Here is a 22,457-nt window from a genome sequence, read left to right on the forward strand (position 1 = left end):
AGGGGAGGACAGAGCAGTCATGAGAGGCTCAACATAAGCTCACAGGGAGTTCAAATTCAGGCCGCAGTGAATTAAATCAAACCCAGTCAGTGGCTGTCAAATTACATCCACTTCAAATGGAAAATCAGCATTTTATTTTTCTTTTTTTCCCCATTATTTTGTTTTATCTTATTTTCCTGTTTTATATTATGTGTTGATTTTAATTCAACAGCAGCAAAATCAGTAATTTTTTTTCCATTACGGCATCTCAAAAGATGCATCACTCGTTTCATAATCAACATAAAAACTGATCAGACGTGGTCAAATTATTAAAACTTCTTGGAGTGAATCATCTATGGGATTTTGCTTGTTTCTTTGGCAAATGGATATAACAGAATGGATAGTAGGTGGAGTGCAAAATAGCCTCAAAGTCTTTGCAGATGTGACCTGATATCAAGTGAGACAAAAAGATGATAAAATACAACTAAAAAGCATTGCTATTTAAACTACTCTCAGCAGAACTAATTAATGAAATCATTACACTACGGTCAAATGAAATGAAGTATCTTCTATCTTCTGTTTACTTGTTCTACACGACTTTAGACAGAGGTTTCTGTGACTTTCAAAGCCCTAAAAAATATTTTTTGAGTCAATTTTGGACATGCAGTCGACTCCAGCATCAATCTTGGTTGGTTTCATTCAAACCAAATAACATGTTTCAATCATTTTTCATCGAAGGCCTCTGCCAGCCTGAGACCAGTGCAGGTGTTGGTGTAGGTGTTTGAGTGCAAACGTGAGGAAAAAAGAAAAAAAAAAAAAAAAAAAAAGACAAGGAGAAAGTGTCTTAAGCACGCCAAGTGCCAGGGGCAGGAATTAAATCCTCATTATGATCTGGCACCACCACCACTTTCTCTGTATGAGCGTGTGTGTGTGTGTGTGTGTAGGTCTACATGGCACTAATAACACAACTGCACGGTAGAAACTTGAATTACATTTGGAAATCACAGACCCCGGTCAAAGGGTTTTTTCCCTGCATATTTATATCTTAGGCAGCTGATAAGGTGTAAGCAAAAGAGATTACATGCAAAAAACACAGTTTGATATCAATCACCTGTCTCCGAGCATCATATACGCACAGTTACATACAATCAATTAAAAACATACAGCCAGTGGTAACAGACTTCACTTCACTGCAGAGTGAGCTAGTTGTATAATAAGAGCAGAATGAACATCAATGCCAACCATGCACCATATGACGGTAAATGTTCCCTTTGCAATGTTTATTATTTTAAGAAGTGAGCAGGTATATGAACCAAACATTTAAAGGAATAGTAGGAACATTTTGTGAACTACACATACAATATATTTGCTTTCTTGCAGAGAATTAGATGAGAAGATTGACACCATTTTATTCAAACTAATTCATACTAAGCACAGTAACTTCCTGAAGTCTTTGGTCTTTGGTGTTTTTGACTAGATCTGATTGATCATTATAATGCTGTTTTCCTTGTTCAAAAAGTTGCAATTGGGTTCTGGTTCCTGGTTCTGGCTCATGCTGTTTGGTCCAGGGGATTGTTGCAACACAGACCTTTTTTTCTGGTGCACTGCTGCTAACTGTGCTGTAGCTGCCATTAGCAAGTTAGTTCAGTTAGCGGGCTACAAGGTTACAGCCTCTGAGATCAGTGAAGGCCAGTTGACAGGGAATACAGCAGCTGAAGGAAACTTATATATTTAAATAATTGAATTAATACCATAAACATATGCTACTAGTCAACTACTGGCTTAATCTGATGACTGCTGGTCAACTAGGAAAATTTAAATTCCGGGACATAAATCTCTTCAGAAGAAAAAGATGGACATGGCCAGATTTTGTGCGCACAGCAGAAGATTATTTTCAGGAACATGGTTGGTGATGAGCTATTTTTGTCCAGTGTTCTCGTAACATATTTAATATTCAGCAAGTTTGTGAGACAAATAACATTTTTTGTGATCTACTTGAATCAAAAACATGCATTTAATACATTAAAAGGAACATTAGTAGAGCATTAGATGTCTAAACTCCAGTCGTTGTTGGAGTCTTGCGATGGTTTCGCTTGTGAAAGTGTCTTTTGTCAGATGGATGTAACCCTTTATTTTCTTATCCTTGTCACTGCCTTCATTCACAACACAGCCATACCGACGCTTTCCCTGAAATATCAGGTCTTCAGTCTTCAGATTTCCCTGAAAATCGATCCCTGCTCCCTGCACACATGACCCCATGCAGGAAATGTTTCTGGACATTTCAAGGACGGATTGTACGTGTGAAATGTGTTCTAGAGAGAGCCAGATTAGCTCTTTCCCCCCTTTTTTACAGTCTTTATGCTAAGCTAAGCTAACCAGCTGCTGGTGGTAGCTTCTAATTTACCGTACAGACATGAACATGGTGTCCATCTTCTCACCCAACTTGAAGTAACAAGACAATGACATGTTTCCCAAAATGTCAAACTATTCCTTTAACTTCTAGACTGATTCATATTGACTGACCAGACACAGTATTTTATATGCAAAATAACTGGATCACCCTTAAAGATAAAAACCGTCAGACTGCTAATAATTACACACCATAATAATAATTTTTACCGTCCCGCATTCATTCATTTTAAATACACATTCATACACCCAATTAAATGTTTCACCTTTAAATAAATAGCCAATCAGATTGTTGCTGTTCAAATAAATAATCTGATGATTGACAGGTTATGTTGAGGCACAAAACAGAAGCTGCTCAGAAAATTAGACGGAAACTGACCTGTATGATTAAAGCTTTACATTTTCCTTTTCTCTGTCTCTTTCTCTCTCTCTCTCTCACACACACACACATGCATAACACACATGTAACACATGTAACCACATTGCACTTGTGATGTCTTACAGGATGCCCGACCTGACAGACTGATACTTGTGGAGGCTTTTCAAACAACCAGCACAGTTTACTGACTGACTGTATGTCTGAGGCCCAGCTGGCTTGCAGGCCAGCCGATTAACTGAGTTACAGGCCACTCATTGATTAACTGACTGACTGATTATCACCAGTCAATATCACAGCAACTGGCTTTTTCTGAAGAATGCCCACATCTAATTACTTAAGGGAGTGATAGATTGATTAACCGGCTCTGCGATCTTTCTCGGACCACCCTGAGGCTAGAGACGTGACTTTTTGGAGAACTCTAGATTCATACAGCATGTTTACAACTGAATTTCAAACACAACAAAGCTTCTACCAGCTGAATTACAACTAAAATCAACAGGGTGGACTTCACATCCAGCTGTGCTTGAACCTGACACTACAGGTCTGATGATGGAGGAAGAGGAAGGAGGAGAGTGTTGTGACTCTAGTGAACACACACAGCAGCTTGGCTACACGCTGGTAAAAGCTGATAAATGTTTCAGAATATAAGTCAACAAGCAGAGCATGCATTGCTGTTTGAGAACCCCCCATGTTCTGTACATGTGTATGTGCCTCAGGTGGAAACAGCCTGTATTATTAATACGCACTTTTCAGGTTCTGATTATGTTTACAGTCAAACAAACACTTAAGTGATTTTTCAGTTTACTATGAAGTTATTTTTTGAGACGATGCAAAGAGTTTACTTTTCCCACTATCAAATAAAACGCTTTCTCCAATGACTTGTTAAAATATTCAATCCTTAGTAATAAAAAACTACCTTTAAAGAAGAAATCTGTAATATATTTACTGTAATTTATCATAAAATGACCAAGATTTGTCATCAGAGATTACGGAAACAGGCTGAGTTGGAATACTTGCTTCCCTGACGACAACAATACAGCTGTGTCCTTTGAAATTTCTATTCCAGGCTGGAATAACTGTTTCATACTTCGCCCATTTCATATTAATTAGAGCTCAAATCAATGCCGAATGTTTGCTGAATGAGTCAGTGTCTCTTATGAGTTGTAAGAAAACATAAATAATCTTATAGAGTAGATGTTTATAACGCTTAAATTGAGCAATATGTCAATGGAGTCTGGCAGGAAGTGAATTCCAACCCCAGAGTGTGTATTTTCAGAGCAGTGGGCTTTTGTTTGCAGATTAACAGTTTACATTAACAGTTATAAACAGCTGATCAACATACAATGTGGAACTTATTCTCGCTTGTTATTGTCAATTTACAATGTTGCATGAGTCTTGCACTCCTGCAGTATTCCTGCAGCCTGCCTGAGCTTCCTTGAGTCTGGGGAGGACGGAACAGGGGGAAAAATTTGCTTCAATAATTAAAATAGGGAATCCCCCCCCAAAATAGGGATTCAACCTATTTAATATACCGTGCATGGCTCCAACTTTCTATTCGGACTGCTGTACTCATTTATAAATGGGCAAATGCTACACATTGCTCTTTTAAGTGAATCTACAGTATAAAATACTGAAGAGTAACATGATGTTGAAGAGGAACTGAGTGCATGTGCTGTAGTTCTGTTGACGGCTGTTCAGGGTGGATGTTGGCGCAAACCTACTAAATATTTTAAGACTGTAAAAGTACTGGTGTCTTCCCCACATTCACTCAGCAGTGGTGGGCCACAGCAGCCAGAAAACTGCTCCAGAAAATATAAAAATAACATATTTTAAAAAAAATGTATTTCAATACCTCCTGCAAAATGCATCTGCAAAAAGGCCCACTGCTTGCATTGAGTGCTGCCTGTTAACCGTGTGTAATGTTCACATTTTGGAACAGCGACAGCTCGCTTTGTGTCCCAAACTCTACTGTAAATGTAGCTCACTGACACCTGGAGTAAAGCAATTAATACCAGTGGCTCACAGGCAAAATCTCTCCCTCCATCTTCCTCGTTCCTCTGCCTGCCGCTCTGCTTCTTTGCTCAGAACTGGAAGCTTTCAGCAGAAAACACCGCTCTTTAATAATTTGTATTCATGTGTCATCATCGCCGGCTACGGGCACTTTTGGCTCTCAGATATGGCTGCTGATCCAACGAGCGCATTAAAACCAACCATCAACAGAAATGTAACGAAACAAGCATGACAGTCTAAAAGAGTTATCAGGAAACTGATCAGCTCACAGGAAACGCACAGAGACACAAGTAAACTGTTACACCGCTGCTGACGTGTGAGCAACAGCCTGAAAAAGCAAAATGCGTTAGTGTCTCACATGCATGGATGGATTATGAGACAATGGGCCCCCGGGCAAAAACGTGTAAGAGGCCCCGTCAATCCTCCTACACAGGAGCAAGATCCTGGACTGAAAGAGGCACAGAGTGACTGCAAACTGTATGTCTCTTTGTCGTCATTTTGTTTTTCTTTGAGGTCACTTTCAGTTGTTTTGTGTCTCTTTGAAGCCGTTTTGCATTTTTTGCATTGCGTTTTTGCAACTCTATGGTCATTTTCTGGTTGTTTTGCATGTCTCTCTAGTCATTTTATACTTGCTTGAGTGCAGTCTGTGACCTTTGCAGTTGTTTTGTGTGACTCTGTAGTTATTTTGCATCTCTTTGAGGTAATTTTACATCTCATCGCAGTTGTTTTGTGTTTCTTTGTAGCCGTTTTGCATCCCTTTGTTGTCATTTTGCGCCTCGTTGTGGTTGTTTTGCATATCTGTGTCTTCTTGTGGTTGTTTTGTGTCTATCTTATCATTTAGTGTCTCTTGTTGTTTTGCATCTCCTTTTAGTGATTTTGTATCTCTTTTGTGGTTATTTTGCATTTCTTTTTGGTCATCTTGTATCTCTTCTGTAGTTATTTTGCATCTCTTTGTCGTTGTTTTGCATTGCTTTGACATCGTTTTGACTTTTCAAAAGGAAATGTTACTTGTCACTACACACAAAGGCCCAGGGGCCCAAGCCTAAGTTTGGAACAGCAATACGCCCATTCAGTTATCCATCTATGCTCACATGTGGTACTGGAGGTCTGAGATACTCATTCAGAAACGCACAACGCACAACGCACATACACCCACACACACACACACAGATCCTGAGGCTGGCTCGTGGTTAACATATGTTCATTGTGGTTGAGTAGCAACAACCTGTTTGGCACCGAGATAACTGACCTCCTCCTGCTTTTTCCTCTCAACAGGAGAGCGGCGCTTCAAGTCTTCACCATTTTTGTTTTTGTATGTTTTGTTTGTTTATAGTTAATCCATCTGAGGAGCAGTTGTGTGTCTGCTGTCAGCATGTGTCAGTGTGAGCGTCTCACAGTCTAAATCCCCACCAACACATCAGAACAGTTGTAGTAACACCTCGGGTCCCCAGTCCATCGCCGTCTGAGCCACGGCGAACACGGCCGCCCCGAGCGTAGCCGACAGCCCCCACACCGCCATCTTCACCATCCTGTTCCCCTTCCCCCACAGCTGGCCTCGGTCCCGGGGCAAAGCCGCTTCCAGGCCTGAGTGTTGAGAGGATACGAGCACAGAACAAGGAGGAGGGGTCAGAGTGTCAGGAGCGGAGACACAGAGGGGTCAAGAGGATTCAAAATGCTGGAAGCTGAACCAAAGAAGGATCAAGCTGCATTTTGTTACTCTGATTGAAAATAATAAAAAAAGGGGTCGAGGGATGTCAGAACACCAGGAGTAAAGACAACGCAGGGGCAAAAACAATAATGCACAACAAATAAAGTATCGAACAACCAATCTTGCTCGATGATCTTTGCTAGCAGTGTTCTTACTTTAATCAACTAGAGACCCACATAGTTGGAAACTCAACTTAAAGTTAAACTCTGTTGCCAGTTTATTAGATACACCAGAAAAAACTAATGCTGCCTACTACAAACCCCGTAATAAATACGTTCATGAAGGTCATAATGTTTTGGTTTCCCCACAATTAAATGCAAAGGATCAATGGCAATACTGACATTTTAAAACACAATGCTCCACTCATAAGAAACTCCGCCACATGTCAAATCAAGCAAGTCCTAAACTAACAGCCGACCACCCTGCAGCAGCAGCCTGTACAAAATTCACTGGATGTTGCAGCTGCAGTCCAGAACAGAGGAGAAATAAACAACAGAGAGCAGTCGGGCAAAACAAAAATGAAATGTCTGGAGCAGGAGTGGGGGTCATAATGCGTTCTATGAAAGTATTCTGGATTTAGTGCAAGTGATGTTAAGTAAGAACAAATCATATGCAAAGAATGCATGAGACTTGAATTTGCAAGAGATGCACAGATCCACTGTTTTTCAGTTCAGATCCGATTCCAATATTTGAATTTGGATATCTGCTGACACTGATGAACACAAGAGGTCTTTATCATTATTATTATTATTATGGTTACTGTCAGTAGTAGTAGTAGTAGTGTTATTATTATCATCATCATCATCTATGTCAGTGCATGTTGATGCACATTGAGTCAGAGTTTTCACCATCTGGAAAGCTTGTTTTGTTTGTGTAATGTAACTTGATGCCACTAAGAATGACATTGTGAACGTTACCTCTGAATCCCCGTCCTTGTCCAGCAGCAACATCAGACAACAGTGACACTGTACACCTGCTTATTCTTATTTATTTATTTTATAATTGTCTTGCCCTGTCTATTTTTGTATTTTTTATTTTTATTTATTTCATTTTATTAATTGGGCTGTTTGGAGGGGAATTATGACTGGTGTTGTGCCCTCTCTTGTTTTAATCTCTTTTATTCTGTAGCCATTATATTTCGCTTTTTATCTGTGCCAATGAAATATCTCATTTGGTTTGAAAAAATGAAAAAGACACGCACACCCACAAGCCCAACTGGATGGGTTCTGGATTATAAAAATATCTAAATACACTAAAAAAAGCTCACGTTCTGGAAATTTATTTGTGCCTGGAGCTCGAAACATCATGCAAATAAATTTCTTGAACGGGAGCTTTTTGGTGTGTGGATCTTTCCTTCTCTGTTCATTTGATTTGTAAAACTGTCAACCCATTCAAAATCAATAACAATTTGAATTATTAAAAAAAGAAAAACAGTGACAATGCACAGTGAATCACCATATGACGTAGCGCACTGTGAACGTAAAGGCAGTGCAATAAAAGTGCAAACAAAACATGTTGTCCCTGAAATCAATCAATAATTATACTAAATAACTGTGATCTCAATATTGATTAAAACAGTCATGATAATCATTTTGACCAAAACCGTGCAGCCCCAGTGTTCAGTTTTTGTTCATTTAACTTAATGGAGGCGGCAGTTTGTGTTCCTGTTGAATTGTAGTGAATGATACAGAGAGGTGTTTCTATTAACTATTCTGCCCATACTGTATTAATCAATAGCTGTGTAACTTTAACATTTAATTAAATCACTGCAGTATATAAAGAGGAAATAACAGAATGCAATTACACTGAAATGGCTATTACTGAAAATGCAGCTCACAAACAGTATTAGACGCAGGGTTTTATCTTCAGAATTATAGCTTTTAAGTCCAGTTGTCAGCTAATATTCATCACTTGTTTAACATTTAGACATTGAGACCGACTCCAGTCATTGTCTGCCACAGTGAAATCAGGAGGTGCTATAGATCGGCCCTCGTTCTGTCCGTTATGCACTTCATCTTGGATGCTGCTAATTGAATTTTGATGAAACTGCAGGGAATGATGTGCATCAATTTTAATATTACACTGTTTGGCCTGAGGGGAATGTTACAGCGAATTTTTTGATTGCCTGTACATCACAGACAATATGTCAGACGGCACTGATCACATTTTCACGAAACCTACGGGAATAAAGCATCTCTTTGTTCTGTTCTGGCATATTTAAATTTGCACTTGATTGGTCAGATGGGGGTACTGCATCATTTGTTTACTCGTTATTGATTGGCCCAAAGGGGGGCAGCGTTCGTGGGGGATGACATATTTACTGTTGCCTTGTTTTGAAGAATTATGTTCTGTGGATCCATCAAACGGTTTTGGCGGTCAGGTTGAAATGTTTGTTCTTACAAACTCACAGTCGATATCAATCTTCCCCCAAACTTCAAAGAGTATCGAACAAGAATCCACTTTTATTTCACTCATCCGCACGTGTGTCTGTACTGTCTGTATGTGCGGAGTCGTTCTTCAGAGTCAGTAATAAGATTATTGTTACTATTTTTACCGTGTCTGGAGGTGGAGGAGCCATGGGCCTTGGTGAGGCGTTGGAGAACAGAGTCAGGCCTCTGGTGGAGGGTGGAGAGCTGAAACGCCTGGAAGGTGCTGATGCACAGACTAGAAGAAGAAAAAAAAAGAGGAAAAGAAGGATAGAAAGAAGGAGGAAGAGTTAGTCTGTGATGAAAAACTGAGTCAGGTGAAGGGTGGACGGCTGGACTGACATGAGGAGATAAAACTGATGGATAAAGACAGGAGAGGGAAAAAGTGACAGAGATGTGTTAACTCTAGTAGCTCCTGTATATAGGAAGCTATAGAAGTAATGCATTATGGGACGTAAGTATCTTTCGGTATCAGTCAGTCAAGGCCTTGTGGCTGTGATGTCACTTCCTTGCCTGAACGATGGCTGTAAGTTACACTGAAGGACACAGACAAAGAGACAGATGGAGGGACAGAGACAGAAAGTCGTGTGTCTCACGTTTCCTCCTCGATAATAAAAAATGTGGAAAAATGGTCACATGCATGGTCACACACACACACACACACACACACACACACACACACACACACACACACACACACACAGCTAAATGTGTGTTAGTAGCACCATCGAGTCTGGATGTGTTTTTAGAGCACCCCCTGTTGGCTACTGAGGGAACTACAACACCTTCAATCAATACAATCCATCTCAAAATATTTTAATGTGGTAAACTTTTATATCAGAGTCGTGTGTTCTGATGAAAGCACAAAATGTGAGTGTGCAGGAACAATTAGTTAAGTGAAAGGTTAGTTGATTGACAGAGAACAAGTTTGATAATTGATTAACAAACAATCATGGTTTCCAGCATCCTCAATGTGCACATTAGCTGAATCTCCCTGATCATGTAATTTGAAGGTAATGGGGCCGGTTTCACAGACAGAGCTTAGATTAATCCAGGAGTAGTAATCTGTACTACTTGAACTAGGACATTTAAGTAGCTTTCATGAGCGTGGCTTAAATTTGGCTGAGTTAGTTGGAGACTATGGAGACGAGGAGTTAGGTAACTCATGGTGCTCACAAAAATCCAGAATGGAAAAGAGAACACCATGACTGGTGTGAATCTGGAGAAAAAAACAACAGCAGAGGCAAAAAGTTTAGTGAGTATGAAAAAAGTGCTACTCAAACAAATTGTGTTAAACCAGTTGCATGTAGGTCTGCATGTTGATCACTGCTGCCCAAAGTGGGGCCCACAGACCAAAACTGGCCCGACATAATGTTCAATTTCACACACCAGATGTTTCTAGCAAAATTTTTTTTTAATGTATTTAAATAATATATAATATAAACTGTTATTTGTGCTGTTTTCTACAGTTGCAGATGATTTTTCCAGATGTACTAGCAGGTAAAAAGGGCTTACTATTACTATTTTCAGTGGGTTTAAGTCTCCTATGATTCAGACTTTAAGACTTTTAGAAATGACTTAACATACATATTAGAAAAATTTAAAAAAGAAATTTCTGAGGTAGTTTTAAAAGTTTAATATTTGATTTTTTTTTTATCAGTACTTAATCAGTTATTTCCAAAACTCTGCAATCATTATATCATAATATCATTCTTATTCTTATTCCTCTTATTATTATTATTATTCTTAATCATTTTTAGTTTCTGTTGTTGTCCCCTCACCTCTTGTGAGACTGCAGTGCTGCGCGCTTGGCCAGCAGGGATGGAGGGTACTGGTCAAACAAGTCCTGGGCCTGGCCAATCAGGAGTTCGTATGGAAGATCCTGGGGGATGCGGGAGAGGAGGTGGTGGACCATGGCCATGTCACACTCGGTCTGCTTCACCTCCTTTTCTCTGTGCAACACAATCTGAGGAGAAGAGAGGACGGGTTAAAAGTTTTAAACTGAATAAACTTTCTTTAATTGAATATAGATATATACCTCGTCACCTTTAGAGGCACGCATCTATATATATAGATGCGTGCCTCCGCTTGCATGCAGCAAGCAGGAGAGAAAACAGTTTTTTTCCACAGCAGTGAAAATGTTTTTGAAAGGCTAAACTACAAGTATGAGCTGAAGCAGAATATTTGGGTGAGATAAAAACATTTGGAAAAAATTCACATCTATCTTTTTCAATAAATGCTGACATTTGGACCCTCTGGAGTTAGTAAAAATGTTTGAATCGCACGAGTCAGAAACAATCACACGCAGCTAAGGCTTGAATATAAATCTAAAAAAATGCTATAATACTAATGATAATAATTTAGCCTGATATTCATCTGCAACTGTGCAGAAATACTGGGTTTCCTGCACAGCAATAATAACAGGCATTTAAGAAAGTAATACATAGCTTAAATAATTGCATAATACTACTAGTGTTCATTAAAACCTTATCTGAGCCCGTGAAATGTAATCAACCTCCGCATACAAAACCTCATATGTAGCCTAATCTGATTTCATTTAGAATAATTGCTGCTCTTAATTTCCTTTTAAAATGGTTCTTACTGGTAGTCTGAGTTAAATGCTGTGGTGGTTTATTCCAGTTTGACACAACCCTGCGCAGTTTTCTTTAAGGCACTGGTGTATCGTCCCATGAAGGCATGTCTGGTGTCATAACAATGTCCCTCACTGTGCTAACTGTGAATTTAAGTACGTAGGTTTTCTTAAAGCACAACTGTTTCTCATGAACTGGAGCAGGCTGCATGCCAGTGTCTCTTCCACCTTTATTCATGGTTAAACTGGGAGAATCGGAGACTGGGCGGTTAGTTTCAGTGTAACTGGTGGGGCAGGACAAGTGCTCGGCAGTGAAACAGGCAGATGAAGAGTTAAGCCCCCCATGCTGTGCGCTGTACTCAGCCTTGGAGGAAACATGAACTACATTCTGCTTTGTTGTTTCACACACTTCAAACAGAACTCTCCCTCTGCCCAGCCCCTAAACACACACACACACACACACACACACACACACACACACACACACACACACACACACACACACACACACACACTAACATCCTAAACTGCAAAAGAGCAAAATGTGCACAATTGTACACACTAATCAACATGCAAAAATACTCTGGTTGAAATAAAAAAAGGCCTCTTCACACTCAAATAAACACAAGTACACACACATACATGATCCAGAAGTAAATATTTCTGCCAAAACAGTTGGTGTGAGCACCCAGAGGAACACATTTCACACAGGAACAAGACAAAAAAAAGTCAGATTTAAAAGTGTTTTCTCTTTGTAATCTGTTCTCAGTCAGCTCTCCTTGTCATTCTGTTTCTTCATGCAGTCCACATCCTTTTCCCTCTCCTTCCTCTTTTATCTCTCCCTCTGTCCCTCCTTTTCTCTGTACCTTTTCTTTCACTCTCTCTCTCATCTGTTCATTAGGAGGTATCTAATTAACTAGTCCAGTGACTTCACAGTACTCTGCCTCACTGTGTGCATGAGTATAGGAGTGTGTGAGTGTCCTGGATTACTGACAGAGCAAAGCCCCTGCCTCCTGTCTGTATCCTGTTGGCGTCTTCTTACCGTAGCGGCGAGGTAGATGGGCATCAGTGGGTGCGAGGCCAGGAAGAAGTCGTAGAGTCTCAGGGTGTGTTTGAATTCTGCCAGCACGTGGCCGAACCACGTGATGAGCCAGGAGAGTGCGAAGATGGTTCCCACCTCTGATCTGCAAGAAAAGGCCAATATATACAGTGATGTAGACAAACAGAGGAACAAACAGGACCCTGACGAGGGCTGTCTGAGATGTTTTTAATGTTTTCTTTTGTATTTTAATTTAACCAGGAAAACCTAACTGAGATTAACAACTACTGTCTCAGGAGTGTCCCGGCCAAGATAAGCAGCAGTGAGTTACAGACTAACAACAAAGCAGATAACACAAAATGTGTTACAAGGGCAGAATTAAATACAAATGCAATCATAAATTCATAGATAAAATTTCTCGTAGGGACAATATGAGAATATGCTGGCAGATTGTACTGTTTTCTACAACCCTAATTCCAAAAAAGTTGGGATGTTGTGTAAAATGTAAACAAAATGTAAACCATACCCATGATGCCTTGGGCACTAACGCACAGATGAGCCAATAGATGTTGACGGTGTTTCTGGATGTTGATATATGGCTTCGTCTTTGCATGGTAGAGTCTTAACTTGCATTTGTAGATGCAGCGACAAACTGCGTTTACTGACAACCCCTTTCCCCTTTCAAAAAACTAATGGTACGCCAAGCGGTGGAAAGTGGTGTGAAGTGCTGCATAAGCAATTTTTAGTCAGTGGATTACGATGGGAAAATGCACTGGCATGATCCAGATAAAATTAGCCAGAAATCCCTTAAATGAAATGATGGTATTCATGACCGACAGATTAAAAAAAAAAAAAAAAAAAAAACAGTCAAAGCAGAGGCTGAAATGCCAAGATTTTTAATCTCTAATATGGTTCAGGCTGCATCCAACAATTCTTCTTGATAGTGTGTTTTGGTTAGACTGATGCTGAGAAACACCAACATCTTTCAAACTTTCAAACATGTCTTCAAGAAAGTTTGTCACAGGTTTTCCTTAAAATGTGTAGTGTCATGAAATATAAGTTGATGATTAACTGGCATACTAATGACTGTGACTGACAGTTCAATTGTCTTTTTCTGTTAATTTTAATGGACTTTTATGGTATACATCTAATACATTTCTGTTTGCATTTTTTGGCTTTGGAAACAAAAACTGCACAAGGCAGATAGGACATAGGTAATAATTTAAAAATACATAGACTATTACTGAAATATAAGGAAATTATTGACTATGATAGGTTCCAATTATCAAAATAAACAATGTACTAAGACCGAAACAGGCCATATCCTTGACAAAACAAACAAAATTAAAAGAGCGCCAGGCAAATCTTTTTGTTAGTTTGATCCAGCTGTTTTTATACAGGTGAATGGAGAGAATTCTAGCGATTATGCAAAATGATTGCGGTCAGCTGAAATAATTGTGTAATGATGATCAAGTAATTATGTAATAAATGTGATGGGCCTAGAAGTCTTCAAGCTGAATCTGAAATAACCCTAAATACATCACTAGGGTTATTTTCTCACCTGCAAGACCTGCAAGATTTTCTCATAAGCCCATACATTTCTGGAGAAAAATACATTTTCCGTACCTTCACATACTGTTTATAAACCTCCTATGTTCCCCTCTATCTTTCTGTGTTGTGTGCAGACATAAATATGCAGTTTCTTTCGACAGAGTCTCAAGTAAATTGGATACTCTCAGAGCTTGTTGATAAATATTGGATAGGAACATTCAGGAAGGAAGAAGGATAAGTACACGGGGAAGAGAGTGACAAGTGAAAAGAAATCGGTGGGAGTGATGGACGGGGGCGTAAAGAGAGGGAGCAAAGGGCAGGGAGCATGATGTGTGATGAGAGGGACATAAAAGAGATAAAATGAAGCGGGAGAGAGGGAATATAAAGGAACAACAAAGAAGTGGGAGCAAGAGAGAAGGGAAAGAAGAAAAGAGGCAGAGATAAGAAGGAAGGTTAGAGGAAGTGGAAGTGCTCGCAAAGAGCGTTCCTAACTTTGAAGTGGTTTGTTGTTTATCCTGACGTTTTTCTGCGAGTGCAATGTCTGTTTTTTGTGCTTTTTCTGTTTGTGTGAGCTTGTATATGAGTAGACGGGCAATTTGCAAATATGGAGGTTGCCAGCACAGCATCAATTATGAACAGGCAACAAGACAGCAGAGGTACTGTAGACGCAGCCATGCACACACACACACACACACACACACACACACACACACACAAATGCACTCACACACATGCACATACATTTAAATACCTTTAAGAACAATTCCCAGTCCTCACTACACACCCAAACATTAACCTTCAGTGGCTGCTTGTATCTTAAAATGTTTTTTTTTGTTGCTGTTTCAATAAACTGCAGAAAGATCATGAATCATTTTTTGGCTAATTACGCCTCACAAATAAAGGTAAATGTGGTGCACACCTTGGTGGGACAGAAAAGCCTCTGAAACAGCTGTTGGACCATCTGACACAAGAACTCCCCAATGACACCACCACTGATGCATTTTCAATTCAAAAACAAAACATTCGACTCTTTGTCTCCAGGTGAAGCTCACAGGTGAAAACCAACACTTTGATGCCCTCTAGTGGTGGACACTCGCATTACATTAGGTTTGCAAGGTGGGGCAAGGCAGTCTCCCTTGGCAAACAGGGACAATGGACACTAATGAATGGGACAGTGTTTGCACTGATGGCCATTACAGATGCACTGGGATGTAAACGATAGACTGGATATTCAATTCAAGCCATTTTTAGCGCATAAAAGTTAAAGAAAATGTGTGCAAGCTCCTACAACTTAGAGAGAAGGTCTTGGTCGGCATGAAATGACGCAACACTGTAATTGTCAGTGGTGGTGTTTATGTTCAGTATCTCCAATATGGCCGACCTCTGGACTGATGACATGCTGTGAAAACACACACAGTGTGGAGAGGAGTATAATCAGTTGGAGGGATGGAAGCAAAGTAACTGAGCTTTACCATCAGAGCTACATGATGTGCTTCCAACATCAGGCTGGCTGAAGATCCTGGGTGTGCCCTTTGTTCCATGCCAGTCTCCTTCAAACACATTTTCACAGGGTGTAAAATCCGCCTCGCTCAAGGACACTACACATGGCGTCACAACCAGTTCCTAAAGAGCTTTCCCTCCACCCTGCAAAACAAACAAGCTGCCAAGCAACTTCCTACCACCAGCTGAATCCAACCCTTCTGCCAACAACTACTTTTTGTCCTTGAGGGGGCTAAGGTAGCCAGGAGCATCTCCACACCAAGGCCAGCTATGATTAGCCTCCATCACCAGAAGATCATGTTGACATTGCCACCTGACAACTCGCATTTCCTCCAGAGATTGCCACCACAACGCTAAGACCTGACTTGGTCACCATCAGAGCTAGATACAATGTCCCTCCAACATCAGTTAATCGTCATCAGTGGCTGGGTGAGCCCTTTGTTCCTTGCCAGCCTCCCTAAAATACATGGTGTAAAGTCAGCCAAATCAGGAACTCCTAAAAAGTCTTACCTCCACCCTGGAAAACAAACAAGTTGCCACAAACTCCCTACTACCAGCAGCATCCTGCCCCCTGTGAACATTTACCATTGTCTTGTCTTTGTTTGGAAGACTGTAATCTGTTTGTTGGACCACTGTTTTGGAGCCACGACCAAAAAAATTGCCATGTTTCTTTCACGTTGGTCATCTTTTGTCTGGGAAAACACCTGCGCTATGCTGAATTAGCTGCTGAAGCACAACATTATAGCTGAAGTCTGTCCTGTGGAGGGGGGGGTGCAGAGGTTTTGTGGAAACATCTACCACCAGATTAGTCAGGACACTGGGAATCAAAGCTGCGCTGGAGGGTGCAGAGAGAAGCAGCCTGTGGCTTTGGAGGAAGAGACAAGACCCCTGCTAGGCCCTGAAGTAGCAGGCCAGGTCGACACAGAGGGGGGCGTATTTGGGAAGCCAGAATTCACTGTTGAGCCCTCCATCAACAAAACGTCAATGAAGGAGGGCACCCACTTGAGAAATCCTCTGCATCAACCATCCCTTGTCAGTCACTTCACTGCTCCATTCACCCTCAGCAAGAAAATTCAGTAGTAAGTGCTTGCGCAAAGGAATACTGACATCTTATCCTGTGTTTTGGAAATCTGTCTAAAGCGAGTTAGAAAAGTACATTCCAGAGGAACAAGAGCTCGATGTCATCAGAAATTGGAGGTGAATTCAACTCCAACAAACAGCTAAAAGTGCGTTCAGTGCAAGTGCTTTGGAATTGATTTGTTTTGAGGAATGAGTCATAAGTAAGAGCTAGCATCGATCGGGTAGCAACAGCATACTTTAAAGTGTGTGTGTGTACCTGATCATGAAGTCATGTAGTTCTGGATCAACCTGTTCCAATATAGGCATCAGGTAGTTTAAAATGTGTTTAGTGCTGTCCATGGTAGGATCCATGAAATCCCTGCAGACAGAGAAGATGGTCAGAGGTTTTACAAACAACACTGTTCAATGATTTATATGTTTGATTACTTGGATGCAAAATTACAGCTGATTAAAATGCCTGGATAAAAAATCCAAAAATAAATACAACCTGAGATGGTAATTGGACAGTGTGTCCAACATGGCGATGGCCATCCGCTCCCCGACCACCAGCAGCAGTGAGACGGCCACATCATGGTAGCCTTGGTAGTAATGGAGCTGAGGGTTGCGTTTCAGAACCTCTAGTATGATGTCTATCAGCTGCTCCTGCAGCACGGCTCGCTCTGTGGCTGGCATGCCTGAGGGAGAACCGAAGATCAGCACATTCAACCACATGCAATCTTGTTCAACATCAGCTTGTTCTCTCGGAGACTTTGATAAAGGCCAGGGCAGGCGGCCACTGCGACATGGTCGGCAGCTTCATCAAAATGCACCATGCTGTGAACATTGCACTAACATCCAGTGCATGTTCTGTATTTACCACTAACTAGAAATACCACTTTGTGGTTGTACGCCACTGCCAACCAACCAGAGACTGTGATGAAGGACTGTAAAGAGATTCAGTAAAATGTTACGGTAAAGGTTTTATTAGGAAATAACAAGGCTAACATGACAACCGATATAGCAAATGAGACAAGTGACAAGAAGAAGACGGCACTGCGAGTAACTGAGAGGAGGTGGGATTACGTGGGAACTGCAGTGATGTGTGTCAACTCGCTGTCTGAGAACAGAGACAGAGAGAAGAGTGCAGCTGGTACCAGAGTATCGATACTGAAGAAAAGGAATATTGAAAGCGTTTCAAATATTCAGTATCGATAATTATTTATTGATGTATCAATTATTTTGACAACACTAGCATTAAGTATATTCCTTTAGAAAAATATTGACCTGAATGATTTCAGTGAATAATTTCCAGTAAGAAACACACTGTCCTCATGAGAGGCTCTTGATCATACAGTCATAAATATGCACAAAAACCTCACACTCGACCCATCGTTTACGGCCAGTGGAGATTATCTGCGTATAAATTATTATATTTTTTACTCCCTCCTGGTGTTCCTCTGATATTGCACTCGCAAGAATGGGATGAGGCATGATGTGACTGTGACTTTTGACCACCAAAAACAACCAGCTCGTCTTTGAGTCTAAGCAGACATTTTGCCAAGTTTAAAGAAATTCTTGAGATTTCACTTTCACAAGAATGGGGCGGATGGACGCCGAAATCATAATGCCTCCAGCCACGGCTGTCGCCAGCACTGGAGTGTTAATTCTGTCTCTAACTGCAGATACTGACTGCCCTCAGCACACAGGGAAATACTTATGTTTCTTGTGTGCAAATTTGACCTCTACTATAGTGAACCTCAGTGCTTACAAGGGAATCATAAATTAAACAAAAGGGATCATTTGATGTGCATAAGAATGGATGGTCTTCCTTTATTCAGACATTGCAAGGATAGTGTAACATTTGAATAGGTCACAGAGTAAGAGTGAAATACTAGAAACAGTGGTGCTTCTGAAGATAAGTTGTTCTTCTTATGGAAACATGAAAGAAAGTTGTTAATTTGCTAAACAGCTGTGTATGACCTAAAGGTCAGATGTTAGTCTGTGCATGACAAATGAGCTTTGATGTAGAAATACAGCTTGCAAAAAATCATTACAGTACTCTCTCAGCCAACGAGCTGGGAAATCCATCTGCAGATGAGAGTGAATGTTGAAGGAGCTGCTTCTTTGAATTCACTTATTTCAGAAATTCCCACAACACGAGCTACCTTCATTTGTTGCTTCCTTCGGCTGAAAAGTTTACAAAGTCAACACCACGATCAACTGGGATTGAAGTGACAGACTCTCAGACTGATAAAACACATTGCTCTGTTGCTCTTCTAACTCTGTGATTTTGGCTGACAACAACACAGGCGTCTGGTGACATAAGAATCTTCCCTGGTGCAGCTTTTACTCGGTTCATTAATTATTAAGCTCTGCCAGATACCTGCATGTTGCTATAAGTACAGGGGTACAGTTTGATAAATGGCACTCTGAGCTCTGCTGCTATCTTTAGAGATAAAACACACACACACACACACACACACACACACACACACACAGACCTTTAGGGAACCGCTTCATGGACCTCCTGACATCCAGGACTACTTGGTTGTAGTCCTTGTGGTTCTTCCTCACATCTCGACCTACAACAGAAGAAATTATTGCTGTAATAACAGTATTATGTAGTGAAGATCGAACCATTAAATATTATTTTTAATTAACCACTCACCAGGTTTATGTGGCAGCTCGTACACATTGATGTTCAGCAGTTTGGGCCAGACTTTCCTCCTCAGTTCATCACTGAGCAGTCCTCCCCTACTGGCTGCTGCCTTCCTCAGGGTCTCAATGTCCACTGGATCACTGCGCATTCAAAATTTAGAAATTGGACACTGTTCAATATTTTAAAGTATTTAACCAGTCCTGAAAGAACACTTTCTCAAAACAAGTCCAAATCAGCTACAGACTTTAAAAATATCAACTATCCTTTTCTTCTAAACCAGTAATGTTACGTATTTATATAAAAAGCAGATTCTTCGCCAACCCATCCTACATTCAAGATTTTATGAAAGACTAAATATATGAAGACCTACTGTATATAATAATAATCTAAGTCCTCTAAAATCTTTATTTTAATGCACTTTGTCACACAGTTTCACCGCTTCGAGACATTGTTTGAAAGGATTTTAGGAACATACTCAGTGGGGAAATTCCATTCATTTGTCAGTTGCAGCATCATGTGTGTCCACATGTCTGAGCTGAACGGACAAAGAAAACTGTTGTTTCGCTCTTTGGCCATTAAACATAAATTACGAAATCAGCCTGCTCAGTTTTGCATGAGCTTCCCTGTGCCATTTTCCCATCAAGTCCTGCACGCATCCTGTCACTAATGTCTTCATGATCCTCGTCACAGTATTCCTTTGGGCACATGTGAGTAATTTTCATGTGTGAAATTAGCTTAGCACGGAGCGATGAAGGTCACTGTCTGTGGATAAATGCATATCATCTAATTGTGGAAAAGCGAGCAGCAGAGGGAGGTGCATTCCCGCTTGAGAAAACACACCCCGTGGCAAGTTGCTCCTGTGCTTATGGAGGAATTTTGTAAAATGGATATTGTCAAAACTTTTTAGATTTCTAGAAACACTGGTATATAACTGGGTCTAGTGTTCACTCACTGCTATAGTATTTATTTTTTCTGTTTTATTTCATCACTGGAACACAATAGTTACATTTTATGCATCAGCAATTCAGGCAAAAATCAAAGAGTCTCATTAGCAGCAAGGTAGCTAATTTAGAGCAGCTTCAGGAGAGGAGTGCTTTAAATTATCATAACAGCACTCAAGAAGGTGTTAGAATGTGACAAACTCCATGGAGGGAAAATTAAATTATAATGAATTATATTAATTTTAAATCAATATGTCCTCCTGGACGCCACTCAGGGCAGAGGAAAGAGTAAAGCAAACTGTAACTGATAATTATTATTTTAACCTAATCAAAGCTTGTTGGATCTTGGCCGACTTCTGCTTCCTCCCACAGTCTGGTTCTGTAAGAGAAGGACAGAGATGAAGAGAGACAAGACATGTAGGGTGAGACGGGGAGAAAGAAATATTTGAGGAATGAAAGACAGCAGTGATAAAAGGGTGGGAGGGAGACACATGGGGAAGACAAAGAAAGGGGAAGGACAGGGATGAGGAGATGGGGAGATAAAGATGTGGGAATAGAAAAAGAAATCAGAATAAAGACACCAAGGAGACAAGGAGATCACGTTGCATTTATACAAAGAGACAGGAAATTATGTAATGAAACACATGCAGACACACACAAAAGTACAGTTTCTAGAACTGGAAAAATAGTTGACATAAAATTAAGTCACAAAGTTTTTTTGTTTTGTAATATATGAACTATAAAGTCTCAGTGTTTTCATTAAATAAAACACCAATATCACGTTCAACAGTACTTTTCAATATTGTGCTATATTCCAATATCATTTGCAATATTACTTTTTCAATGTTGTCTGCAATAAAACTTTCAGTAACAGTAAAACATTTTCAGTAATATGTGTAATAATAAATTTTATTACTTTTCAATAGCATTGCCTATGCTATTTATATTTTAATTTACTTATTTTACTAAATTTATCTTACAACTCATGCAAACTTTTTTGCACATTCTTAGGTCATGGTGGCCTACTTTTATTTTATCAAAGAAGGAAAACAGAAGCGCTATTAGGAAGGAAAAACTAATGTCATGGTAGCACTGTTTTCTGTATCATTACATCCCTACTATTTAGTGTCTTTCATGCAAACAAAGCCATTACAATGAATCAATGATTGATTATAATGAGTCACAAATATGATCATAGTTATGTAAGTTTAGATCCAACTCAAAATAAGGTCTCAAGATTCAGTGTTGAGTGATAATAGAAGTTTTGTTTTTGTTGGAGTGAATCAAATCTTGTCCAACTTCTTCTGTCTGGCTGCCAGCTTCAACTTTCCTAATCGTCCAAGTTGGCTGACAGGTTGCCACGCAAGCACCACTGTCACATAAGTAACTAAAGTTTTCTTTAACAGAAAGAAAACGACAAACTGTGGTTGAAAACTGGTTAGACAAACAGCGAAGAACTCGTGATTTGTGTCTTGTATTGCAGTTTGTGTCAGCTGGTTGCAGTAATAGTATTAAGTTCACTGGCATTTAGCCACACACACTGAACTGTGGATAAAGTGTCTGTCTGTGGGCTACAGAAAATCGATATAAGTGAATATACAGGCTGGATTTACGTCTAGTGTAAATCCTACTCTGTATTTACGTCTAGTGTGCGTTTATTAAACACTAACGTTATCAAGCTAACCTACCTGCTGGCTGACTTACCTCTTGTGTCAGATCCATTCCCATTCACTCTAACTCCTGCGATTTGTTTCTTCCTCTTGAGCCTTTTCATCCCCCTTAAAATCTGACCACCGACTGACGAAGTTTCCGTTGTGCCATAGACAAATTAAGAACTAAAAAATATGTCTCTAAACAGGTAAAAACACTGACAATATTTGGCTGTACGTCAACGTTTCGCTCTCTCCCAACAGCTGTCCCTGAAAGAATCAATCTACCGTGAGATCACCGAGCTGCGCTCCTATTGGCCAAAATTGACATGTGACACATTGCATGAATGCCATTGGTTTTCCGTCGACTCGCACCGCAAACTGACTTAACTGTAGTTTTGTAGTTCTGATACTTTTGCGATCGTAGGCGGTGTTTTATGTATTATATTTATATAAAGGCGTTTGCTCGATTTAAATTCACTTGTTGTGGATGTTTTCACCTTTTCCACCAGGCGACAGTAACTTGCTACAGAACAACTGCTGGGAAAAATATAATAT

At 40.1% G+C, this 22,457-nt stretch overlaps 1 protein-coding gene across 1 annotated transcript; it reads right to left on the reverse strand.

Moving 5' to 3' along the window:
• Window positions 1-5,923: 5,923 nt before the first annotated feature.
• Window positions 5,924-22,176, reverse strand: LOC146313283 (TBC1 domain family member 20). Its single transcript, XM_084738777.1, has 10 exons — window positions 21,955-22,176; window positions 20,575-20,629; window positions 19,319-19,449; window positions 19,152-19,232; window positions 17,159-17,345; window positions 16,928-17,029; window positions 12,544-12,685; window positions 10,693-10,877; window positions 9,040-9,149; window positions 5,924-6,361 (listed from the first exon to the last, which is right to left on the reverse strand). Exons 1-10 carry the CDS (start codon window positions 22,022-22,024, stop codon window positions 6,195-6,197), a joined length of 1,230 nt encoding a protein of 409 aa, XP_084594903.1. The 5' UTR covers window positions 22,025-22,176; the 3' UTR covers window positions 5,924-6,194.
• Between the last annotated feature and the right edge of the window lie 281 nt (window positions 22,177-22,457).

The sequence above is a fragment of the Lutjanus erythropterus genome, chromosome 16 (genome assembly GCF_056507025.1).
Source record: "Lutjanus erythropterus isolate fLutEry1 chromosome 16, fLutEry1.hap2, whole genome shotgun sequence".
NCBI lineage: Eukaryota > Metazoa > Chordata > Actinopteri > Lutjaniformes > Lutjanidae > Lutjanus > Lutjanus erythropterus.

Excerpts from the sequence above, each read along its gene's own strand:
- LOC146313283 (XM_084738777.1), bottom strand. The coding sequence starts at position 22,024 with ATGAAAAGGCTCAAGAGGAAGAAACAAATCGCAGGAGTTAGAGTGAAT. Across the intron at positions 19,450-20,574 it reads ATCCAACAAGCTTTGATTAG|TGATCCAGTGGACATTGAGA; the intron begins GTTAAAATAATA and ends TTGAATGCGCAG. Across the intron at positions 19,233-19,318 it reads CGAGCTGCCACATAAACCTG|GTCGAGATGTGAGGAAGAAC; the intron begins GTGAGTGGTTAA and ends CTTCTGTTGTAG.